The sequence below is a fragment of the Anguilla rostrata genome, chromosome 14 (assembly GCF_018555375.3).
Source record: "Anguilla rostrata isolate EN2019 chromosome 14, ASM1855537v3, whole genome shotgun sequence".
Lineage (NCBI taxonomy): Eukaryota > Metazoa > Chordata > Actinopteri > Anguilliformes > Anguillidae > Anguilla > Anguilla rostrata.
Window position 1 is genome coordinate 14184330 of NC_057946.1, and position 25926 is coordinate 14210255.

Sequence of the window (25926 nt, forward strand, 5' to 3'; positions counted from 1 at the left end):
CAGCTCCCTGCTCGCAGAGAGTGAAACAAACATGGCGACAGAATGGAGTGGACAGGGGTATGTTCTAACTTTGATCGTTTTTCTCTGGGGCGCAGTGGCTGGGCGAATGGAGACAGTTGTCGAGGGGATCAGCGGCAGCCGGATCTTGGGCATGCGGCTGGAAAAGAGCGACAAACCAGCCACGACCACTGATGACGGAGTCATCCAGGTAACGGAGGAGAGCAGCGTCCAGCTCAGGTTTTATGGGGTGCATATGAACTCTGGCACCTGGTCACAGATCAGGTTCACGGAGCACGGGGACAGCGGAGAGGAGGGAAACAGTAATGACAATATTAACAGGACTTGTGCCGATTTTACCAAAGACATCACCATCAGCAATTACATGAACGTCAGTAAGCTGGGCACATCGGGGGTGCTCGGAATTAACATTAAACCGCTCCGCAAGAGCGAGCCACAGAAGGAGTATGGTCTGTGCGTCAAGAGTAGTCCCGAAGACAGGTGGCACTTGCTGGGGGACAGCGATGGCAGGATGCTGGTGGTTGAGGAGAAAAAGCCGCTGATGCCGATATGGTTTCAGGCCATCCTGATTTCCTGCCTGCTGGTACTGTCCGGCATGTTTAGTGGGCTAAACTTGGGGCTGATGGCCCTGGACCCCATGGAGCTCCGCATAGTCCAAAGTTGTGGCACCGACAAAGAGAAGCGTTACGCTCGCAAGATAGAGCCTATTCGCAGCAAAGGGAACTACCTGCTCTGTTCGCTCCTGTTGGGGAATGTTTTGGTCAACACTACACTCACAATCCTTCTGGACGACCTGATCGGCTCCGGCCTGGGGGCTGTGGTCGCTTCCACGGTTGGCATCGTTATTTTTGGTGAGATCGTGCCCCAGGCACTGTGCTCTCGCCACGGTTTGGCTGTTGGGGCAAACACAATCACGGTGACGAAGTTCTTCATGGTATTAACCTTCCCGTTGTCCTTCCCGGTCAGCAAGCTGCTGGACTGCGTGCTCGGCCAGGAGATTGGCACTGTGTACAACCGGGAGAAGCTTGTAGGGATGCTGAAAGTCACAGAGCCCTACAACGATTTGGTGAAAGAGGAGCTGAACATTATCCAGGGCGCACTGGAGCTCCGAACAAAGACCGTGGAAGACGTGATGACGCCGCTGAGCAACTGCTTTATGATCCATATCGACGCGATTCTGGACTTCAATACCATGTCGGAGATAATGCAAAGCGGCTACACGCGCATCCCGGTCTACGACGAGGAACGCTCGAACATTGTTGACATTCTGTACGTCAAAGATTTGGCTTTCGTGGACCCGGACGACTGCACAACGCTTAAAACCATCACCAAGTTCTACAACCACCCGGTCCACTTCGTCTTCCACGATACCAAACTCGACGCCATGCTAGAAGAGTTCAAGAAAGGTGAGTCGTCCTAATTGTCTCGTGCTGCGCGCTTCTGTGAGTGATGGTATTCCGGTTCTGTTGGTGCATAATCTAGCCTTGAAAGCGAATTCCCGGTCCAGGTAGCCTATTAGAACAATGCAGGCGAACGCGTTAATTGCTTCAGTGGATATTTGAAGTCCGAGAAGTCCGAGAAGATAAGAATTGCATTACGCACATAAAGTTGGCTTCCTATGGAGGATACATTGTGTTTTTTTTTAGCCTGCTGAGGTCATCATATTTATGTTCTGCCTCACAATTGTCAAGTGTTCAAAAATTGAGAACAAATAACGATGCATGTCATTGAGATTTCTCAATAGTAAGCCTTGTTATTGTGTTACCAAGACCCTCCACACATGCTTTCTTGAATGTTTACAACAAAGTTGAACTTTTCTTGTATGTTCAAAACAAATAACAGCATATCAAGCAGAATCAGACTTCATTGCACTGATGTCTGATTGTTTTGCCATCTTGAAGGTTTGCCATCTTCTGGTGGTTTTAAACTTATGGTGGATACATTCCTATAGCACTCTTACGCACATACATGCAGGGAAACATGTTTGCACGCAGGTGCACATTGAAACATACGTCCATGTCCACGCACGCACGTGCCTCCTCAGATGGGCTGTTGTTCACATGCACGTGCACACACACGCATAGACACATTTTTGGGTACACATGCACACAAACATCCTCAGGTTTAGCATCATCCCTGCCCATGTCTGATAATAAGAAGTGTCTACTGTGTATTGATGAACTGATCAGCAATTGTGTATGATTCCCTGATGTTACCTACCCCCCAGGCTTCAGCTTCATCACCTGACTGGCCTGCTCTGACCAAACATAAATGAACAATGTACCTTTCATAAACATTCCACTTTTCTCTTTATCTTCAAAATCAGGCAAACTGAGAAGCTGTTTGCTGACAGAGTCCATAGTCCACTGGCATAATTTCTCATTTCTCACTCTTTCTCCATCCCTGACTCTCAATGAACCGGCATAGAGCAACAGAGAACATGTGTACATGTGTCAGAGTTCTGTTGCTTTCGGGTTAAAATGACAGCTGGAACATCAGTAGATTGTGGGTTCAAATCCCAAACACATCACACCAAGGTACTTGTTTGTATCTAAGTAAGTGTTTTAGCAAATGGTGCATATGTTTGAAGAGGAAAAAACAACCTTACCATTAAGAATTTCACTGATAATAGGCCCACACATTTAAAAGCGTGTTATCAGGACTAAAAATGCCCAGTGCTGTGATTCTGAACCCAAATCCTCATGTGTAATCTGTTATCGTATTTGCGTGAAGAGAAACCACAGAGACAGTCCCTGCAGTCTTTGCCTGCCTCAGTCGACCGAGCTGAAGCATGCGGAGAATTCTGGACTGACGCTACTACACAAAACACATTTTGTTCCCCAGTTTTTGGCAGAGGTCCAATTCCACAGTCAGCACGGACTCTGATTATTGTCTGTGTATTTGTTTTATTTTTTGTAAATACCTCAAAGACCAAAGCAGGACAAGGTGTTCCATGAGCTTAAATAAACATCACACTTCCACATTCACCTCCCATGAGTTCTGGGAGTTGTTCCCTGAACAGGTGTGCAACTCCGGTCAGTGTGGAACCAAAAATAACTGGGGAACAGGGCTGACTGATGTGTTCTTTCCAGTGTGTGGTCCATCATTTCTCCACTCACGGTTGCCCCACAGTCAAAGTTTTGTCATATCCAGTGTCCATCTTGTGAAGAGTTCCCTGGCACAGTCTCTAGATCTGCAAATGGGGCTTCAGCCAAAACACAGGTGTTGGGTATTGCTGTTTTTCAGCATTCTATCCTTGGATTTTGAAACTGTCTCCTGATAGCTATGCCCCTCTCCAGTAGTCGATCTTCCTCATTTACCCCCCTCATGTCTGTGCTCCACACAGCCTATATCCTGGCATGGCTACCACTCACTGCTCTTCAGTGTGAGCATGCTCAGCAAGAGCTGTGCTCCATTCTAATTCCACTGCTCAATACAGCCCATAGGGGGCAGTGTGGAGTAGTGGTGAGGGGCTGGGTAAGCAACCTTGGGTGTACAGGGTCGGTTTCCTTTTGGAAAGGTGCACTTACTAGCAAGGGTTGGATTGCTAACTGGATATTTTGGAAGATGTAATGAGAGTAGGGCTTGGAATGAATGAATGAATGAATGAATGACACTATTTTAAAAAAGAGATGTCATAAGACTGGGGGACAGCTGAGACATTTTTGATAAATACAAGGAGGGCAAGGTTTCTAAGGAGACATTTTTATTAAATGTAATTAGAGCAGGGTTTGTAATGTAACACGTTTTCAGTAAATATTGCAAGAGCCCTGAATGCTCTGTCAGTAAGCATCCAGTTGTAGTGTGTAAGCTCTGTAAGCCATCCCGGATGCGGCTGTCTGCTGGTAAATAAATGCATGCATAAATAAATAAATAAATAAATAAATAAACCACTGCGTATGCTTTAAATAAATCACCTCACTCAGAGAAACAAACGCATGGCCCTCCTTATTGGCACAGTGATGGACTGCAGTGGCAGCTCTTGTATTTGCATCTCTCTCTCTCTCTCTCTCTCGCTCTCGTTCTCTTATTCACTCCATCAAATATACACTTTTGGGGGGTATTTAAAATGTACGGAGCCAGGTGAGTTGTGCGACAGAGCTGGTTTGGAACCCTAACATGGCACAGTAACATGGTTGCAGTTAAGTGGAGAGGGATGACACTATCTGCTATAGAACCCTAAGGAATCTAAGAACAACCTGGCTCATCATATCCCTTTCCTAATATAGAGCTAGAACCAGACTGGCTCATTACATCCCTTTCCTAATGTAGAGCTGGAACCAGACTGGCTCATTATATCCCTTTCCCACTGTAGAGCTGGAACCAGACTGGCTCATTATATCCCTTTCCTAATGTAGATCTGGAACCAGACTGGCTCATTACATCCCTTTCCCACTGTAGAGCTGGAACCAGACTGGCTCATTATATCCCTTTCCCACTGTAGAGCTGGAACCAGACTGGCTCATTATATCCCTTTCCCACTGTAGAGCTGGAACCAGACTGGCTTATTATATCCCTTTCCCACTGTAGAGCTGGAAACAGACTGGCTCATTATATCCCTTTCCCACTGTAGAGCTGGAAACAGACTGGCTCATTACATCCCTTTCCCACTGTAGAGCTAGAACCAGACTGGCTCATTATATCCCTTTCTCACTGTAGAGCTAGAACAAGACTGGCTCATTATATCCCTTTCCCACCGTAGAGCTGGAACCAGACTGGCTTATTATATCCCTTTCCCACTGTAGAGCTGGAACCAGACTGGCTCATTATATCCCTTTCCTAATGTAGAGCTGGAACCAGACTGGCTAATTATACCCCTTTTTCCACTGTAGAACTGGAGACAGACTGGCTTATTATAGGCTATCCCTTTCCTACTGTAGACCTGGAGACAGACTGGCTCATAATATCCCTTTCACAATGTACAGCTGGATCCAGACTAACTAGCCCTTCACCACCATAGAGCTGGCCTCCTGTTGTGAAAGAGATGAAATTTCAGTGCATCCATTCCACTGTGACCTTTTCACCACATTGTACTTAAGTTGCAAATACCCTTTATTAGTCACAGCATTCACTATCTGGAAGGAAAGACATTTGGAAGTGACAAAGAGGTGTAAGAAAGAAAGGGAGACAAAGGGAAAGGTGATGGGAAGGGAGGAGTGTTCTTTTTCTTATTTTCTTTATGTGGACACCAGTTTTTTTTCACCTCTGCCATTGTGATAGACAGAGCCTAGTATATTTATAACACTTAAAGTGAACAGAGCTTAAAGTGAATAGAGTTTCTGTTAACTCAAGAAGCGACATTGAAATCAGCTCTGAATATGTTTTTTTTTTTTTTTTGCATCTTGAGCACTGATAATTTGCAAAATGTTGTTTCATAAAAATGTGGCTTTTTAGCGGTAGTGTGTATCCATGCATTTCTACTAAATTTGCTGTCCCCCCAAAAAACATCCCTCTGGTTCTGTTAAATGTCAAACACTTATTTGTGACTGGCCGTGTTTGAGTCAGCGAGTGTCTGATTGGCCAGTGAATTGCAATATGATAGCAAGACCCTCATTTCTTCAATTGTTTTCTGGCTGATTAACAGAGCTGGAAGGAGGGGCTATTTAAGCTGAAATTAATGCTTCGGCTTCCGTATTGGTTTAAGTGGGCAATCTATGACTGCACAACTCCTACTTGTGTGCCTTGAGACGACACACACATACACACAAACACACACACACAAACGCACAGGTGCATGCACACGCACGCACGCATGCACACACAGAATCATGCACTCTGACTCTCTGATGATTTGAAGTGAAGTGGCTGTTCCTCTTTTCCCTGAGGTATTTCCTTATGAAACATTGTCTGACTAAGTTTAGTCCATACACGTGTTTTGTGACATCACTCAGAGGAAGTGATTATGATCTCATCAAAGTCCAGGGCCAAGAGCAAAGTGGAGTGGCCAGATGCCGGAGGAGGGGGTGTGACCTGGAGGAGAGCTGAGGAAGGACAGGCTGACCCTGTTTCATTAGGGCTATGGTTAACCCAACCACCAATGGATGAAATGGGTGTGCTCTCATATTGTGCGTGTGATAAAGGGATATTTCAGAAAAAACAAGTTTTTGTAAATTATATATTATGAATTCACCAGCAGTTGTGGTTCCTCCATGACTAGCAAAGATGAGTTTTGTGGAACTGAATGGACCTGCAGCCTGAGTGTTATTCCTGAGAGTGCGTTCTAAGTCGTTCTGCACCATGTTGTACGCAAAATCATCTTTTGGGTGACAGAGACATCTGGGCAAAAAAAAAAAAAAAACATGCGTATTCGTCTGACGCACATCTCCCATATCACTGTGCTGTTAACTGTGTTGATATTTTTCCTATAATAGATACAAGCCAGTTAGCCCATAGCTCCCTCATTACCATTTGCACATGACCGCTAATAACGCCCAGAGGGGTGACATAATTATATAATCTCCCCACCCTCCTCCTTCCCCATCCCCTTCCCTCCCTGTAACTTTGTGTTGTCAAGGGAAACCAGAATGATGTAATGCGTCACAATCCTCAGTGTCTGAGTCACTCTTGGACTGGCAAACCCTCCAGCCAGTCAGAGCCCTGCGCTGCTGCCTGTGTCTGATTAAAATATAAAATATGACTTCTGTCCTTTTTTTGCCTCAACGTGAAGGCATGTTGATCTTGTTTATAACTGCACGGTCTGTTGTTTTAGAAATGGGGTTGGGGGAGGGGGGTTGTACGGTCGTGCGTTGTCCACTACAGCAAAGGGAGATGTGAGCTTTTCTGACTCTGTTGCTTAGAATGAAGGGTCATCATTTTCTCTCAGTGCACCACACCACTTATGTCCTTAACCTGTCAGCTGAGAGAGAGAGAGAGAGAGAGATGCAAAAGAGGGTGGGTAAGAGCAGGAGAGAGAGAAGGGGAAAGAGAGAGTGGGAGAAGGGAATGAGAGAAAGAAAAAAGAGGCATGGTGGAAAGAGAGAGGTAAATAGTGAGGGAAAGAAGAGAGCGAGGAGGGTCAATATTTCACTGCTCTACCCTCTCTCCATCCCCCATCTCTCTGTCAATCTCCTTTTTTCATTTTGTTTTCCTCTCTCTGTTTCTCTCTCGCTGCACTCAGGAAGTCATCGGAGATCCATAACAGTCTCCCCCTGCACACCACAGCATCTGCTAATTGATTAAACACATCTCTGATCATAGCTTTTATTTATTATGTTGTATGTATTTAAAAGTTTGTAAACTTTATTCTTTGTTTCAAATTTGAGTTATAGTACACTCTGAATACAATGTTTGTAGCCATACATATGCACAGTAAAACAAAAGAATAAAGCAAAATTGTTTTGGTTTTTTTTTTTTTTTTAACGTCTTATGCCAATGTGAATGTGAATTGATTGTGCTATTGCAATCAATCAGTGGGTACATGCAGCACTTTTCTGGAGGACAGAAACTACATAACTGGTGATAAGTAGCTTAGCAAATATATGAATCATCAAGTGCACAAAATCAGGGAAGTGCACAAAATCAAGGAAGAATGGTTTTGAGTGCCCTTGCCATTTGTGCCTGTGTATGTGTGTGTGTGTGTGTCCAGGGAGTATAACAGCTTCTCTGTCTGCCTCAGGTAAATCCCACCTGGCCATAGTGCAGAAGGTGAACAATGAGGGAGAGGGGGATCCCTTCTATGAGGTGCTGGGTCTGGTCACATTGGAGGACGTCATTGAGGAGATCATCAAGTCTGAGATCCTGGATGAGTCCGACCTCTACAGTGAGTCTGCAGCACGTCAAAGGCTAAAATTGACTTAGCTTTGTCTGTCACTTAATCAGTTTCCTAGACCTTTTGCTCTTCGGTTAGCCTAGCTCCAGTCTGCTTACAGTAAAACCTTTAATAAGATACTAACCAGAATGGAGGCTGTTTGGAACTCTGCCATGTTCCTGACTTTGAAAGGGATGTCAAAATGTATACAAGAATTTCAAAACTTGATATTGAGTCTTAAAACAGGAACAATAAATAATTTTGTAGGAACAATAAAATTTAGCAATGTTTAAACCAGCAGTTATGGGGGATCGCATTTGAATGTTTCTTCCCCTCCAGTGTTGGCTTTCCAAATCGCACGTCTCGTTTTCAATGAATTGAGCCGTACGATCCCCATGCGATCCCGGGTCTTTTCTGTGTACTGTTTGATTTTGCGCTGACCCTTTTTTACTTACCACTGTTGATTTTCCCACCTAGTTTTTTACTGTGATATTGTGCTTGTCTTGATATGCACAAGTCCGGCTAATGCTGGTATCATATCGTGTGTGCAGCTCACGTTCTTCCCCAGCGCTAAACTGACCTGCTGTTTCCCATGTGTGTGTTAGTTTCGCTGACCCCATTTCCTGTTATGGCACAAAAGCATAATTTAAAAAAACTGACAAAAAAAATATTATGGTGAATATTGTGATTCTCTGCATTTGGATTTGGAAATATTTGTTTTTTGATTTTGCTGTCTTTTTACCTGTCTCTTCAGCTGATAATCGCAACAGGACAAAAGTGGCCTATAACAAAAATAAGCCAGACTTTTCTGTGTTCAAACAAGAGACTGAATCCAAAGTGAAGATTTCACCTCAGCTAATGCTGGCTGCTCACCGCTTTCTGGCTACAGGTGAGTGGACAGTGTAAGAGTACCAGTGTACCACTGTACAACTGCACGCTGTGACTCAACACTGGGCGCAACACTAACACAATAAACTACCTGCTGGCCATATGCATCCCACCATAGACGCTATCTTGGCCGGTTGATCACTGGGTAGGGAAAAAAAGCCATCTAGATGCATCAACAGAATTGTGACATGTCCAAGTATGCGGTTGTACAGTGTCAGCATGATTCCCACTAATGACAGAGCAATAAGTAACAGTTATTCATAATTTAAGAAGGCGCTGTCATTTTGTTTGCAAGCACGCATCATATTCATAAATAGTTTTACAAATGGCATGTGGAAAATGCTTGGCCTGCATGCAACATTTTTGACCCTTTATGGTGTGAGATCACAAATATGTGATTAAAATTTTCTTAACTGACATTCTAATGCCGATGGAACAATCACTACTGGCAAGTGAAAGCAGTGGTTCTGTGGAACACTGACTTGAAAAACATCCCAAAAACCTACTCTTCAAAGGGTTAAAAAGAATCAGGTCCCCTGGAGGAAGTAATATTAAAACCCTGCCGTAAGCTGCATCTGTGTATGAACACATACTGCAGAATTCAAATTGCAGTACATCACCGTGCACTGCTGTGCACTGCAGCATTGTACTATGCCACAGATGCCAGTGCAAAGCAGGACTATATATAACCCTGGCATGCTGCCCCAGGCCTGCTGTGTGCTGGGCTAGCATCAACAGTGAAATGCAGCATGCTGAGCTTTTACACTTTTCTACATTTTAAACACTATTTTTAAATGATGCCGGGACAAAAATAGAACTCTAGCTAGATATTCCTCTTTTATTCTGAAGACAGCCAGAATACTGTCTCTCACAATTGGTGTTGGGTCAGATAGAAGAACAAACACATAGATAAACCGCTCTCTGTCTTCCACAAACACAGGCACACAGACGCACACGCAAGCACACACACACACACACACACACACACAAGAAAGTTGTTTGTCCTGACAAAGGAAGTCAAACACCTGGCCTCTTTAATCCCGCCTTGACATTCTGTGGCTGACATCATTAATCCTATCACAGAGCTAGCTAAACTTGGATCTGTCTGAGGGGGTGGGGCTTCTGGCATCACCTGTCTGTGCTGTGCATTGTGGGAAGGACAAAATTACCCAAATCCCAACTAAAGCCCGACAGGGCCATTACTGCTGGAGGGTGAGTCTGACTGGGTGAGCACTCGGGTGTGTCCACATACAGCATGCCTGCACTTATGCACACGCATGTCTGTGTATACTGCCACGAATCTGCCCAGATGTCATATGAAAACTATTTAAAGCCAGGCACTGAAGCCAGTTGGCTCCCAGATAGCTGTTGCTGAGCTAATGACAGACAGAATGCATGTCTGTGAGCTAAGAACAGGCAGGCTGCATGTCAGAGTTGGGGTCTGTTCATTTTCATTATATTTTCATCACAGAGCATTGTGGGTGCTAAAAGCGGACAGGGGTGATTCATCCTGTTAAGGCACCGTTTCAGTGCACGGAATGGCCCCACGGTTGGGTATCAAAGCCAGACCAGACCATTGGTAGCTGTAGCTGGCAGCCCCACGGTTGGCTCTGGCATCTCCCACGGAAGGGAGGGTTTTGTTCAGCTGTGATGGTGGTGTCTCGCTGTGCTCTAGAAGCCTCCGCCGGGTTGATCGGCACCTCCGCCTGTTAAGCGCATGAAGCATCTTCCTCTGACTTTTGTCTTTGCGAGGCCTGGCTCATGGATCACACTTTGCCGACATAGTCGCGGTTGAGCGTTTTGTGGGGCGAAAAGACGAAGAAGCAAATATGTGTTGGTAAGAGCAGAGTGGCTCCGTGTCTGTGAGTCAACAGCACACTGTGGAGCGCTCACCCTAACCCCCCGCCCCTCTTCGTCCCTCCCCAGAGGTGAGCCTGTTCAGCCCGCTCCAGATCACTGAGAAGGTGCTGCTGAGGATCCTGCGGCACCCACACGTCATCCAGGAGATCAAGTTCAGCGACGGCAGCAAGCATTCGCCCCAGCACTACGTCTACCAGCGTGGCAAGGCCGTCGACTACTTCATCCTCATCCTGCAGGTATGCCGTGCCCCCCCCTCCCGCTCTCCGGCCAGGCCGGGGGGGACGGAGCGACAGAGTGGGCTGGGATGGGATGGAGGACCAGCCCCTTTGTGTTGCTATGCGCCGTGCAGTGAATTGGGTGAGGATTTTGTGTCCTTCGGCTGGCGGTGTTTAGCCTAAGCTGATTTGGCTCTTATCCAGCAGGGCAAATGGAAGGTGGAAGATGTTTGGCTTCTGAGTGCACGGTCATGACCAATCTAGGTCAGACCGTAAAAGGAAAAAGCATAAAGTAAATAAGTGGGGAATTGGTTATAGGAATGAGCAACTCCAGTCCCTATCTGCCTGTCCAAAATGATCTAACCTGGCTAGTCTTCAATGGCTTGCTGGGTACGGTGTGGCTTTCAGCACTGAGCTCCGGGACACTTCATCTGCAGGCTGAGACCACAAGCCCGAATAGCGTACCCCCAATGGAGATTTAAAATGATATCCAGTCACCTTCGAAAATAATAAAGGACAAATAATAAAACAAAATAACAAAATAGTGTCCCAATGGAAGGATTTGTTATCTAGCTGGGAACACTCTAACTGACCGGAGTCACTATGCGGCGAGCAGAGGAGAAAATTAAAATGGAGGTCAAATTGAATAAAACAGAGTCAAATGCACAAAATCCACTGGGCAGACACGCTAGTAGGGCTAAGGCAAGAGTCAGAGTCGAATATAATGAGTCAATGGTCAAACACGAAATCCAGTCAGCAAACAAGCCAGAAGGGTTAGATGAGAATCAAAAGTCAAACAAGAGGAGTTCAGACACGCAAAGTCAACGAATCACAGTCCACCAGTACAGAGCACAAACCTGAAAAGCTAGTCTCCACTGGTAAATGGCATACTGTGGCTTTTTAAAACCAAGGGAAACCGGAGACGGAAATGGCCAATCTGATGATAAACCGGAAGAAAATGAGATAAACACATGCAGGAAAGACAAATGGAAACGCAACACTAAGACAGAGGTTGTAACTGAGTGCATGTGTGTGTGCATGAGTGTGTATTTGCACATGTGCACCACTGTGGGCATCTCTAGCCTAAGGATGGATGTGATGAGTCTAAGCTCATCACATCCATTCCCATTCCAAACTTCACATCACTTCCAATCCTGTCAAATTACATCACATCCCTTCTTATCCAGTAAAATCTAGTCACATCCACATCCCAGCCCCTCCCATTCAATGACAACACACCCCTTCTTATCCAGTCACATGCAGTCACATCCACATCCCAGCCTCTCCAATACAATTACCTCACAGCACACCATATCGCATCAAGCCTGAGCCATCCTCTGCGATGGAGTTTTGAATCTGTGTGCACGGCGAAGTCAGCAGTTTTTTAATGTTGCTTGTTGAGATAAATGCTCCTATCTGACATACTTTGAAGCCAAAGGGCACAGCAGTCAGATGCTGTTAAATGTGGTCACAGCAATATTTAATGAGCATAAAATTAGACTGGTTCTATCTTTACATAGAAACAGATCATAATGAGAAATTTGGTGTGTGTGTATATGTGTCCATGTATATACATATGTACATGTGTATTACATTGCGTGACGGTCAGGTTTGTGTGTTACTGTGTTCTTGTGAAGGTCAGTGTGTGTGTGTGTGTGTGTGTGTACATGTACATGCTGTGGCAGACTGACAGGTCTGTGCTTCCGTTAGGACAGGAGCAGCTGTGTCCTCTCTGGGGGGTGAGAGTGGCTCAGCTGGGACCTGCAGGTCTGTCCTCCGCTAATTTATCCCGCTTACGTAAGAGAGGAGTCTACACCCTGCATCACAGCGCTAATCCTCTCCTAGCCCACACACACACACACACGCACACTCACACACACACACGTTCCCCGGAGCGAAAGCCCGCAGTGACCTTTGCAGCATGACCTTCATGCGGTCACCCACACAACTGATATTCGCACAGTATGCTCACACGCATACAAACTATTTATAACAAAGGAAGGCACTGTCCTTTTGAAAAAAAATTTACATGATTTTGTACACAATGTTTTTTTTTAATGGTTTTTTTTTTTTTGCAGTGCACAAACTCACACTCATACATTAATTTCATATTACATGCATGTCAATCACTGGTCAGTTACTTCTCTATAGCATTTTTATTATAAAATATGTCAAGTCTTTGTGTCGAGAATAAATGCATCTTCACGTGTAGTCTTTATTATGAGCCAGTATTCGATATGTTAAAATTATCCTCAATTCTGTACAATGTTTCCTCACAAACAGCAGTAGCCTATGAGCAGAACAAAAGTGAGGAAGACTGCTGTGGTCTTTAAACTGGAATGCGGTCTTCCTTCCTCTTCCTCCGGAGATCCACGCGGCTGGGGGTCAGGGCAAATTTAACCCCGCCCCCAGTCCCCTTTGGGGGGTGCCAATCAGAGCCCAGTCCACCACGCTGCGGGGATGATTGCTGATAAATATTTCCTAGTCTTTTTTTCAAGGCTTGTTTTCCTCCCGACCGAGTTTAGGTTTTTTGCACACAACATCACTCCCTGAACTGAGAATCGCGTGGTTTTATGATCCAGCCCGAGTCGTTGTTAAATAAGCTTGGTCAAATTTTTCTGCCGCTGTCATTGAAAGCTGAGCATTTACAGATTAATCTGTGGGTCAGGGCCCTGCGACATTTATAAGATTACATTTTGTACATTTACATATTTTAATGTAAACATATTGTCTTCCATAACTTACAGGCAAAATTGACATGTAGATCTGATAGCTGACTGTTATAGGGGTAGGTTTCCTACGTTTGTGTGTGTGTGCGTGCGTGTGCATGTGTGTGTGCGTGTGTGCGTGTGCATGTGTGTGTCCATGTGTGTGTGCGTGTTTGTGTGTGTGTGTGTGTGTGTGTGTGTGTGTGTGTACGTGTCCGTGTGTGTGTGTGTCAGTATGGTGTGTAAGGCCAGCAGTGGTAAGGGGATATGGCAGTGATTCTCCTGGTGCAATCGGAGAGGGGGGGTCTGGTTGCAGGGTGTGGGGTGCTGGCTCCAGGGCAGGTACCACATAACACCTCCAGAGTAGTGCAGATGGAGGGCCTCTCTCACCTGAGCCCCTGACCTTCAACACCCCAATACCACACGTCACTGACAGGATGTCCGAGGAGCTCTCCTGCCGGGGGGTGTGGCCTCAGGAAACAGTAGCATCACAGGAGCCATTAAATCCCTGTTCATCCCTGCAACTGATACCAATACAGCAGGTCTCTTCTTCTGAAGTGAAATGGAACAGATCAATTAAAATGAACTATTTCGCTCATCTTTTCCCAGACAGATTATGCTACGGTGTACTGTTTGAACTCTAGAACCCCCTCCCCCCATGTCTCTTAGTCCTCTGCAACCGAATTCTACCTGACCCCTCCTCAGACAACCAACAAACACACACACGCCTGCACACTTGCACAGACACACACGCATGCGCGCGCACACACACACAGACACACACACACACTAATGACATGTGACTGGTATTTAGAAGAGGCCTGACACTCAATCTAGAAAACAAATGACACAGTGCAAGGCCAACTGCCACCTGCTGGATTTATGGGCCAGTTCATCATTGTGGACCATATCCTCTCTTCTCTTTCGGCCCCTTGTCACCAGTTGAAATGTCCCAGAGATTGATGTGCTCCATGTTTGTGTGAGTCTTTACACCAGGGTTAGCATGGCTTCCCAGTCCTGCGTCCAAGTACAGAGTAGGTTATGCTGACCGCTGCATTTAGACTCAGAGAGAAAAGTCAACACATTATTCTTTTCCTTTACAGTGTTTCTTAAGGTGACCTTTGTGAACTTTCTGTTGGTGTTTCTCTCTGTTCTGACGACAGATAGATTCACCCAGGGGGTCTGCTTGTTTTTCAGAAGGGGAGGGGGGGTGAGGGGCAGTGGAAACGTCTGCCTGCTTCTGAAAAAGAATCCAGCAGTCAAGCACCTCTGGGTTATCGCTACGGTCTCAAACTTATGTTTTTTTGCCCCTCAGGGCCGGGTTGAGGTGGAGGCGGGGAACGAGAACATGAAGTTCGAGACGGGACCTTTCTCCTACTACGGTGTCATGGCTTTGAGCTCTCCCCCCCTGGGTAAGTATCACCCCCACCCCGCCTGTCTGTTTGTCCTGTCTCTGTGCCTCTCACTGTCTCCCTCCCTCTCTCCATCTCTTTCTCTGGCTCCTCTTCTTATAAAAAGGCTTTTCAATGGCCAGTAATGTGCTTTTGACAGGCAGGCTTCTTAATGCTAAGGTAACTCCTTGAAATTGTATTTCCGCCTACATCCTCTCAATGAGTGGTCTGTTTGTTACCCTGCATTTATGTATTTTAGAATTCTTTGGCTGTTTGGACCAAAAAGGTCTGGGGAGAAGATGATTAGTTCACATTCAAATGATGTTACCGTCAAATCAGTCGAAGGCTAGAGTGCATTAATTTTCCGTTTTGCAAAGCTAAAACTGTTGGCTATAAAACTGATGTGCTGATGTGCTTAGGAGTATTGCAGCTGGTTGATGTAGCTGCGGAGGCACACAGCAGTGATAGTCGGGGTGGTGGAATCTGCTGCACGGGCGGTGTTTGTGTTTTTGTGTCTGCATCACTCTGTCTTTTATGTCAGTATTGGATAAAGGAAATTTATCACTCAAGTAACTCTAATGACTGATGACGATGCACTCATTGTTGCACTATTGGGTGAGATTAACTGGAAACTGCTGATGGTTAAGGCATTGATTCTGCATTATTGACGCCTAGTGGCTGAAAATAAGTATGACAACTAAGACAGACACTGTACTGTACAATGTTGTCTAAATGTTGTATTAAACCCCCTTTTTTGAGGCATTACAGGACAGAGGGTAAAGAAACGCATCCGTGTCTCTCACCAGCATAATAAGCTTCTTATATTTATGCTTTCTGTCTCTTTCCCTGTATAAATCTCTGGCTTTCTTTCAGAAACTTTTTCTGTGCATTCTCTCTCACTCTCTCCTTCTCTCTCAGGTCTCACACTTTTACCGGTCATGGGGGAATGTAGCTGTGCTGCTTTCTCTTTTGTGTCTCTCTCTCCAAGCTCCCTCCTACTTTTCTGTTCTCTCTCCGCCTTTTTTATTGTTTCTTTGTTTTATGTCCATAAAAGTCTCCAACAGTTAGTTTGTATGTCCCTCACAATTCAGGTTATGGTCAGTCATGTCAAATGTATTTGCTTTTTTGTGTGTGGTGTTTGTGTATGTGTGTTCGTGCGTGTGTGTGTGTGTGTGTGTGTGTAGTTATTGCCCCCTTCATGGTTTATGATGTTTACTGTACTTTTAAAATGCTGTCTACCTCACATGCCTTATGTATTTTCATATCAGATTAAATTCAGTTTACATGCCCAGTCTTAAGTTTAATGGCAGCACTACAGTTTGTCTATTTCAACTACATTTCAGTTCAGTCATTTTAGGAAATTAATTGTAAAATCCTCTTAAGACACAATGGGCCTTAGTCTCCTGAAATGACTGAACTGAAATGGCATTGACCCCCACATGGTACTACCCTTGTTTGTTTACATCCTCAGTTGTAGTTTTTTTGTCGGCAGGTCCATGGGCAACCTGTTTAAATCCAAGCATCCATCTCTCTTCCCTCCCTATCCCACTGTCTCTCTGTGTATCCTCTCCTTTACTGTATACCCCTCTCCCTCTATCTCCCTATGTCTCTCTATCTCTTTCTTTCTGTATTTCTCTCTCTCCATTTGTCGTCCTATTTCAGCTGTCTCTCCCAGTCTCTCTCCCTCAGTGGCATCGTCTCGTCCGCGCCATCTCTCTCTAAAGAGGTTTTCTCTGTTCTCTCGCTTTCCAGGTAAAATCTTTTGCATGTCTGGGGCCTGTGTGGGCTAACCAGGAGAGGCTAACCTGGTTTGGCTAACCTGGAGAGGCTAACCTGGTTTGGCTAACCTGGAGAGGCTAATCTGGGTGGGCTAACCTGGGTGGGCTAACCTGGAGAGGCTAATCTGGGTGGGGGAACAGGTTTCTCATTACTCAAGAGCTCCAGTCCAGCGCAAACAGGTGTTTTTTAAACTGAAATGAACCGAATATTTATTAATTTCTTCATAAAAGTTCAAATAACACCACTACAGAAAGTGAGTGTCCCTGACCAGTTTAGGATGCAGAGGCAGGGACCCACACTGAGACACCTGTCCAGGTGTATTTAGCACCAAACTGGAGGTGTTCTTCCAAGGCCTCATCGCTACAGTCTAGGCTCTGCTACAGAGGAATTTGGGCCGGGGGGTGATGGGTGGGACACGGCTGCTGGATTGGGGCTCTTCTCTCACTCGCAATGTACAGTAACACTCTCACAGAGCACAAAATGGCTGTGAGGAGGGGGTATCCCCCCCCCCCCACATATCGTACCTCAGTCAGATATCATCTTGCTGTCCGTCAGTATCAAAAAAATGCTATTGCTAACACCCAAGGGGAAACAAATCCACCCAAACCCAAAATAAAGTTACATATTTGATTTACATTAAGCAGGCTATGATATCCTCAAAAGGGTTATAGCAGATGAATATCCCAAGATCAGACCTACTTGCGTACAGTATCTGGGTACTGGAAATTTTTATGATGCTGGATGTTGTTTTTAAAGCAAGGAAAGTGGTGATTGCTAAGTCCATTGGGGGGCTGGGAGAGCTGAAGCTCAGAAGTTCATAGGAAGGCCAAGGAGGGGAGGGTTGGAGTTTGTTGCAGTTGGTTTTAAGTTGGTGGGGGCAGAGTGTTGCTTCACACCCTTTCCAGAAAACTGCATGGCCATGGGTGCACATTGGGAAGTAAGCATGTATTCCAAGCTGTTCCCACGAACAACGTGTTATGAGGGCAGTCACAGGACTATCACTTATTCCATGCACATGTGCGTTTGTAGCTTTGCATGTGCGTCTCTGCACATGTTTGCTTGTAGCTTTGCGTGTGCGTCTCTGCACATGTGCGTTTGCGTGTGTCCACACACTGTTTACTTGTGCATTTGTATATGTGTGTGTGTGTGTGTGTGTGTGTTTGTGTGTTGTTCTGTACAGGCCATTGTTAGCAGCTTCCCTTCCCTAACCCACTGACCAACATCACAGGACACAGTGCTTGTTCCTATCTTACAGTGTGTGTGTCAGTCAGTGTTTGTTCCTATCTTACTGTGTGTGTGTGTGTGTGTGTGTGTGTGTGTGTGTGTGTCAGTCAGTGTTTGTTCCTATCTTACTGTGTGTGTGTGTCAGTCAGTGTTTGTTCCTATCTTACAGTGTGTGTGTGTCAGTCAGTGTTTGTTCCTATCTTACAGTGTGTGTTGTCAGTCAGTGTTTGTTCCTATCTTACAGTGTGTGTGTGTGTGTGTGTCAGTCAGTGTTTGTTCCTATCTTACAATGTGTGTGTCAGTCAGTGTTTGTTCCTATCTTACAGTTTGTGTGTGTCAGTCAGTGTTTGTTCCTATCTTACAGTGTGTGTGTGTGTGTCAGTCAGTGTTTGTTCCTATCTTACAGTGTGTGTGTCAGTCAGTGTTTGTTCCTATCTTACAGTGTGTGTGTGTCAGTCAGTGTTTGTTCCTATCTTACAGTGTGTATGTCAGTCAGTGTTTGTTCCTATCTTACAGTGTGTGTGTGTGTGTGTATGTCAGTCAGTGTTTGTTCCTATCTTACAGTGTGTGTGTGTCAGTCAGTGTTTGTTCCTATCTTACAGTGTGTGTGTGTGTGTGTGTGTGTCAGTCAGTGTTTGTTCCTATCTTACAGTGTGTGTGTGTGTCAGTCAGTGTTTGTTCCTACCTTACTGTGTGTGTGTGTGTGTGTGTGTGTGTGTGTGTCAGTCAGTGTTTGTTCCTACCTTACAGTGTGTGTGTGTCAGTCAGTGTTTGTTCCTACCTTACTGTGTGTGTGTGTGTGTGTGTTTCAGAGTGTTCCATCCCACCTCAGTGGTCTAAACCGCTCGGCCTCTCTGACCTGCGCAGAGCGCTCTGAGTCCCTCTCCATCAGCGGCAGTAACACCCAGCTCAACAGCTCGCCGTCTCCGCACTACACCCCTGACTTCAGCGTGCGCGCGCTCTCCGACGTGCAGTTCGTCAAGGTAACGCACTCCCTGCGGTTTAGCGTGTCCACTCGCACACGTTAAACCAGGGGCTGCCTCGTGGGTCGTCCTGCTCTGCATTCGGCTCGTGGTCCAACATCCAATCCTTTCTGTCTCCCCTGTCTCTCCTTTTCACTGCTGTGCTCTTTCACCATCACTCCCTTCTCCATCTAACCTTACCGCATGGTGTGATGAGACTAAGACTGGTGTGAGATGAGAGAATGTGCTTTGTTATTACAGCAGTGGTCAGTGACTACACCTGACCAATTCTGATCTTGTGTAGGTGATGCTGTAATTTGAGGGGGGCGATTCAAACCGATTCTTCTGTAAAATAAGGCTGTGTAACACTGGTAAAAAATCAGATTGTCATGCAGCGAACTCTCGGTTTGCTTTTACAGGATCTGTAGAGAGAGGGTGTGTCTCGAGTGCGGACTGCTCTTCACGCTCTCTCGCCGTCCTTCTCCCCGTCTCCTCAGATCACACGTTCGCAGTACCAGAATGGGCTGATGGCGTCGCGGCTGGACAGCACCCCGCAGTCCCCTGAAAGTGAGCACAAAAGGCTGGGGGACCCGCCCGTGCTCCCCCCGGCCCAGCCCGCCGAGCCCACGGAGAACGGGCCGGACGAGACCACCTCGCTGCTGACCGAGCAGAACTGCCTGCCGCCCAGCCGCCCCAACCACGCCCACATGCTGAGCCAGCTCCACACCCACGCCCACACCGAGAGCACCATCTGAGGGGCTGCAGCAGAGGGAAGCTGTGTGGAGGAGCTGGGGGGGGTGTGGGGGGTGCACACTGCTGAAGTGGAACAGGAAGAGCACAGTGGTGTACCTGCTTTAAGCCTACACACAGTATCCTCTCCCACCTGTCCCCAACCTCTGTGTGTGTGAGAGAGTGTGTGTGTGTGTTTGCAGGAAGAGCAAGACAAGAGCTATACTGTTCACAGATGTAAACAGAGCTCTGGGGATTGTGTGTGTGTGTGTGTGTGTGTTTGTTGGACACTGTTCCAAGGGATGGGGGATGGGGGTTTTTGTAGTGTGGTATGTCAGTGGTCAGGAAGGCATGTGAATGAGAGTGAACTCTTGATGTGAGAGTGAAGTTTGTGCAGAAAGACCACAATTTGTGGCTTTCTATAGATCTTTGTGAGAAGTTTAACTTAATTTAAGAACAAAACATGAAAAGAAAAACCATCAGCTTCAGGATTGTTGCCTCATGTAACAGGGTGGAGACACCCAGAAACCCATAAGCAAGTGTCTGTGTTCTTGTTGGTGGGGTTGGCTTGCTGTATAGCATGTGGCCTTCGCACATGGCCCTACAGTATGCCACAACCTCAGAAAGATGAAAATCACACGCACTGCACATCCACACACCTTCATCCACAAGGGGGCACACATCAGCAAGAACAGAGACTGAAAGAATCAATTTACTGTTTTATACAAATATATTAGTATACACACAGACACTATTCCTGTGAACCTCATGATTTTTTTGGGTTTCAGAGGGTCACGCTGTAACTCTTACACTACACCAGCACAGAGTCACTCTCCCTCACAGTCTCCAAGGCAACGTGTGTGTGTGTGTGTGTGTGTGTGTCTGTGTGTGTGTGTGTGTGTGCATAATGTCTCTGTTGTGTGATTCATCTGACACTAGCAATACATTCCCTCAAAGAAATCCCAAGTCGGCATGTTTTCCCCCAAAAATTGGACCGAGGGGTCCACTGTGGGCTTTAGGAAGACAGAGGCCTGTGTAGCAGTGCGGGGAAAGCACAGCCTTTTTGGGCAGCGAGGGCAAAGTTTGGGCATGTTTGACAGAACATGATTGGTCTTCCTTCAGAGTAAGTCAGCTCCTGGTATCGCAATGAGCCTTGAGTGGCTGAGGCAGAAAAGCTTTAGGAGTGCGCTGGTGGCTGGCTGCTAGGCTCCCCATATACCTGGACACCCGCCTCCCAAATATATATATATATATATATATATATATAGATAGATAGATAGATATATATATATCATATATGAGATTTATTATATTTATTTTGCAAAACTGTTTAATGTGTATATTCTTGAGATTTTATTGTGTGTTGTATATTCTGTTTTATAATCTCTTATCTCAGTTTTACACTCGTTTTTATTGTGTTTTTTTTTTTTTCGTCTTGCTAAAGACTTCTTGTTTCGGCTGCCAATCTGATTAGCTGATAGTGGCAGCCACCGTGGCACAAAGACACGAACACAGCCTCGACAGCCCTACAGTCTTGGCTAGTTTAAAATATTCTCCTTAGTGCAATAGAAGGAATCTACAGTTTGATTAGACTTATTGTTATCTGTGAAGTTAATGCTTTAAGGACCATCTGTACTGAACTCCCACATGGCTTCTGCTTTATTTATTTATTTATTTATTTATTTATTTCTCCGCAGTCAGGGAGCAAGCAGGCACACACAGGGAAGCTAAATCTGGGTCCTTCTGTGGGTTCCTTCCACTCCCTGGCCCGTCCCTGCTGCTTTTGGGATGAACTTGAACGGATGGGCCAGATGTACACTCCCTACAGCAGTAGACTACCCCACTGTGCGGTAGACATTGGAGGTACCCCTTTTTAATACCATAGTATTGGTCTCCAGCACTTTCAATAACCACTGTGAAGTTTTGTAGCACTCCCACCCCATTCACCAACCCCAGCCCGCATCAGACTGTGAGATTTACCACCCATTCCCCCACCCCCCCCAAACCCCACCCCAATGTTGGTTGAAATTTTGAGGTTTCAAAGCAATAGAGGTAATGCTTGGAGATTATGTATATATGCTAGAATATAATAAGCTGATGGGGTTTCTGTGCCCGCAATTTTGCTTTTTAGAATGAAGTATCTTATACTGGGGTGCATCTGTGGCTCCTTCTGTTTGTTGTACCAGAAGAAGAGAGGTGTCACCCATCACCTCTGCCTGAAAAGGCTCTTTGTGGGCAGGATATAGACCTGCTACCATTTTGGGGCACTGTATATTAGGATTGGAAAGGGACTAAACTGGACTTATGAATGGACTTATGAAGGGAATTGATCAACTGTTTGTAACTTTAAACTGTGGTTCATTGCTGTTGTGTTTTTCTAGGTTTGCGTTTGTTTGTTTTGGGTGGGGGTTTGGGGGGGGGGGGTAAGACATTGTGTGGGCCTTCTTCAATGCTGTGTCAGTGTTGAGTCTCCCCACCTCTCCTATGTTGCGGTGTTTTATTTGATCAAAACATAAATGGAAGTGTAATTATTCAGGTGATCAAGCATCTGGTCAAGTAGTGCCTATGGCTACAGATGTAGGTGATAAAAGTGATTTTGTTTAATTACTGTTCTTTGTTTGGTCAAGGTCAAGTACACTGGTGTAGATGTTGTAACATAATTTGTCCACTTGGGGGAGGTCCTTCTTAAATCCAGGATTCCTACCTGTTCTCCCCTCGGACAAAGACACTGTGCCAGCAGTAACCAAGATGGCAGATGGCTCATATTCAGAGTTACTGTCCCTGTGTCAATGAACCTGTGTCTGTGGCAGAAACTCCTTTTCAAAAAGACCAGGGAGGTATGAAGAGTGCACCTCCCCAGTGACAAATGGACTCTGCCTTGGAAGTGAAGCTATGGCATTCCAAAGAATATTTTGTCCTATTCCAGGGGCCAGTGGTTCAACCTGACCCTCACATAGCTACTGTTTAACTGGGTCACAGTTTTCCAGCAGGTAAATTGATAACTGATGGTTTGTTTTTTTTGTTTTTTTACTGCTGGTGTATTTCAGTGATTAAGGGCATCTGGAAAATGGATGTGAAATACTGTATTGGAAATCTACATCTGTAAAAAAAAGTCACTACATTTGTAAAAAGCCACTTTTCCACCGCATGGTACTGGCTCAACTTGACTCGACTCTACTCGCTTTTGGTACCAGGTAGGCTACTTCGTTTTCCACTGCAGATAGTACCCCCATCAATGTAGCTGGTCGTTATTAGCGACGCCGCATGAAACGCGTTGCTCTGACCAATCAGTGGTCTGCAGTGTTTTCATGTCACCTTTTGGTATTGCCTCAGCTCACTTGGAACCTCGGCGGAGGTGATACCAAAAAAGTACCAGGTACCAGGTACTATCCACAACTATTGCCCAATGTAAAACCAAAAAAGTCGAGTAGAGTCGAGTCGAGTTGAGCCAATACCATGCGGTGCAAAATCAGCTAAAGAGATCATATTTTTGAAGTAGGGTGGAGAAAAGTATTCTTGTTTAAGAAGCACTTCCATTCATAAACGATATCCTAAGGGATGAAGGTTCTGTTTAAAATAAGTACTAGTACACTTACAAATATCTGATGTGCTAAAAAAATGTGAAATTATTGCTCAGTTTCCTCAAATGGGTGTTGCTAAAAAAGAAAAAAATACAAGATTAGACTGTTTCCAGGGGCTGAGAATATGATGTGGTGTCTCCTTATTAGTGCCTTTATGTCATCTAGTGTTAACACTAAGGTACTGTTGTTGCTTTGGGGGAACCAGTCAGTCAAGCAGTCAGCATCAGTGAGGGAAACTGCTGTTCCCAGGGGCTGTTGTCACAGCCAAAAATAAATTTATTGTATATAATATGTTTAAAGAAACATGCATTAGACTAATCTTTGCATGGTTGCGCAAGTGTTTCATGAATGTTGCCTCTGATAAAGCATAAAACAAAAAACAACTCTAAAAGGACAACCAAATTTGCATTCTTGTCGTCGTTTGTTCGTGTGTCACATTTAATGGAAAGGTTGTGTTGTGCAAGTGTTTTTTTATGTCTATTCTGTTCAATTAAAGCGCAGAGTGGTTTTAGCCTTGTTTCTCACAGTAACACATTTTAAAGTAGCACATCTTTTACTTTTTTCAGTACTTGCACAAGGTTTCTGTTTATTTCATCTTGAGCTTAAGATGAAAAGTACTGCTGTTAACAGCTGACGGGAAATCACTTTGTGCTTTGATTGAACACACCCAGCCCCCTTTCTCTATTCCCCATGCAGTGGTCGGTAGCCGAGATGCATTCCTCACTCTGCACAGTGAAACAGCGTCTTGCTGACTGGGCAAAGGTAGGAAAGAGTACTCCCGCTGCCCAGCTTAACATTGAAATCCCTTTGTACACGAACTTGGGGGTTTGGTTTGGTACGTTAATCCTGCTTTTCCAAAACCTTCTGCTTCTGAGGAATGTGGCAGAAAGGGAGTTTAGATCCAGGTTTTTTTTATTTACTCATTCGTATTTATTTATTTTTATTTTTTGGAGCTGAGGTTGGTGTTAGCACACAGTTGATGATTACAATGAGGTGAGGGTTAAAATTTAGAGGTGCACTTCCAGGCACAGAGCCCATTTTCCACAAAGAGAAATTCAACCACACACACCATGTCAGTGTAACCACCCGTACAACTGTGTGCTGCCCTCGCTCCTTATTTATTTATTTATTTATTTATTTATTTATTTATTATTTATTTATATGTCAAGGGACTGTGTACATCTCAATATCTCATGGCAGATGCCTTTGATTTCAGTGCGCCAGAGTTGACTACTTAGTCATTTTCCTTTCTGGGCGGGATTTAAAAAGCAGCAAATCACTAATGACTGACTTCTTGATTGTTTGTACTTCCTTTTTTCCATGTTATTAATTTACTGGTCCAGTATTTTCTCCCTGTTACCTTTTCACCTTGATGTTTTTCATTGTAATTGTATTGTTGTGGTGCAGTGTCTCAGTCATAATTAATGACCATGAAATTTTGTAACCATGGTAGGGACGTTGGATTAGGTAACCCACCCAAAGGTTGCCAGTTTGAATCCCTTGACAGTGCTGTTGCACCTTCAGCCAGTGTACTTTTTGCTGTGCAAAGAAAGTATTATAGATAAGTCAAAAATGAGAGAACAGAAATTCACCCCCCCCTCACCAAACGCTGCTCGTTTTTACTGCGCTCCCACCTTGGCGTGACAAGTCAAGTGACCCAGCCTTCTCCTTCTTCCCGCACTCTTCCTGGGGTCACAGAGCCTTATGTCCCCGCTTAAACAATGTTCTTTTTGGCCATCTGGACTCACACAGATAAGCACTTTAGCAGGGAAGGAGGTGTCCCAGGTGTAGGAACGGTACAAACAGCCATTTCCATGGAAATGCTTCAGTCTAACCCTGTCACTTGTGCTTCAGACCAACCCCTGTTCGTTTGGACTCCCAGTACCAGTCTATGGTCGAGACATGTATCATATTGGGGACTAAAATGATACATGTCTCTGCCATAGAGTGGTACTGTTGGAGTCACAGTACCACTCTATGGTAGAGACATGTATTATATTTGGAACTAAAAAGCAAGTCATCATTGTCTTTTGTTGTTTATTTACCTTTTTTTAATCTGTCATATTTCCCACTCTTGCAAATAAAATGAAGAAATGAAATTTAATTATTTTATTTTTTATTTGTTTGCTTCTTTATTTATGTATCGATTTATTTATTTTTCTGGTATGAATGTCTTGCCATATTTCCATGGTTGTAATGATGTTTTTTGAGATATTTCAGATTGTAGAGTTTGACATGTTCAAGTTCTGAGAAGTTACTTTTGTACTGTAAAAAGTAGGATGTCAGTAATTGTGAAAAGCACTATTATTGTTTTTTTTTGTTTGTTTGTTTTGTTTTCTTAACATTATTTTGGGAAGGGGGGCAGAGCACAGATGGGAGTTATGCTTGAAGTGTAAATGTAGTGTACCTCCATTTTCCCTGGCATGTGTTCATTTAAACCAATGTGTACATATTGTTTTATAATTACTGTCTTAAAGTTTTGAAAAAAAAAGAATATTACAAAGATGATATTAATAAACTGAGATATATTTCTCTACTTTAAAAAGAAAAAAATGTGATCTGTTTTATTGCCTGTTATGTTCACTGTCCTGTTATATTTTTACACGTTCTAGTTGTATTTTCTGTTGCTACCAAAGTCCATTGGGGAAGTGTGCTTGTACCAGACCAGCCCCCTAATAAGTAAAAGCTGCTCTTGTCTCAACAGTGTTGGTTAGAAATGTGCAGTAGTACTATTGGAGTTTCCACTCACCCTTCACTCAGATGGGTTTCTCCTTCTGTTTCCTTATCTTGACTGTTTCAGATTTTTTATAGCGCTATCGTGATG

At 44.8% G+C, this 25926-nt stretch overlaps 1 protein-coding gene across 2 annotated transcripts; it reads left to right on the top strand.

The window, feature by feature from the left end:
* On the top strand, positions 1-25438 carry LOC135239238 (metal transporter CNNM4). 2 transcript variants are annotated; one of them, XM_064307771.1, is made up of 7 exons: positions 1-1424; positions 7634-7777; positions 8520-8654; positions 10580-10749; positions 14752-14852; positions 18645-18813; positions 19290-25438. In XM_064307771.1, exons 1-7 carry the CDS (start codon positions 32-34, stop codon positions 19545-19547), a joined length of 2370 nt encoding a protein of 789 aa, XP_064163841.1. In that variant the 5' UTR covers positions 1-31; the 3' UTR covers positions 19548-25438. The 2 variants fall into 2 exon arrangements, with proteins under 2 accessions (XP_064163841.1, XP_064163840.1); XM_064307770.1 differs by lacking the exons at positions 18645-18813; positions 19290-25438 and adding an exon at positions 16490-17943 and having other exon boundaries at positions 14752-14848.
* Positions 25439-25926: the final 488 nt, after the last annotated feature.

Bases quoted from the DNA above. Each gene is read 5' to 3' on its own strand.
- LOC135239238 (XM_064307771.1), top strand. From the start codon at position 32: ATGGCGACAGAATGGAGTGGACAGGGGTATGTTCTAACTTTGATCGTT. The intron at 1,425-7,633 runs GTGAGTCGTCCT...TGTCTGCCTCAG, and splicing joins GCTAGAAGAGTTCAAGAAAG to GTAAATCCCACCTGGCCATA. The intron at 14,853-18,644 runs GTATCACCCCCA...TGTGTTTCAGAG, and splicing joins AGCTCTCCCCCCCTGGGTAA to TGTTCCATCCCACCTCAGTG.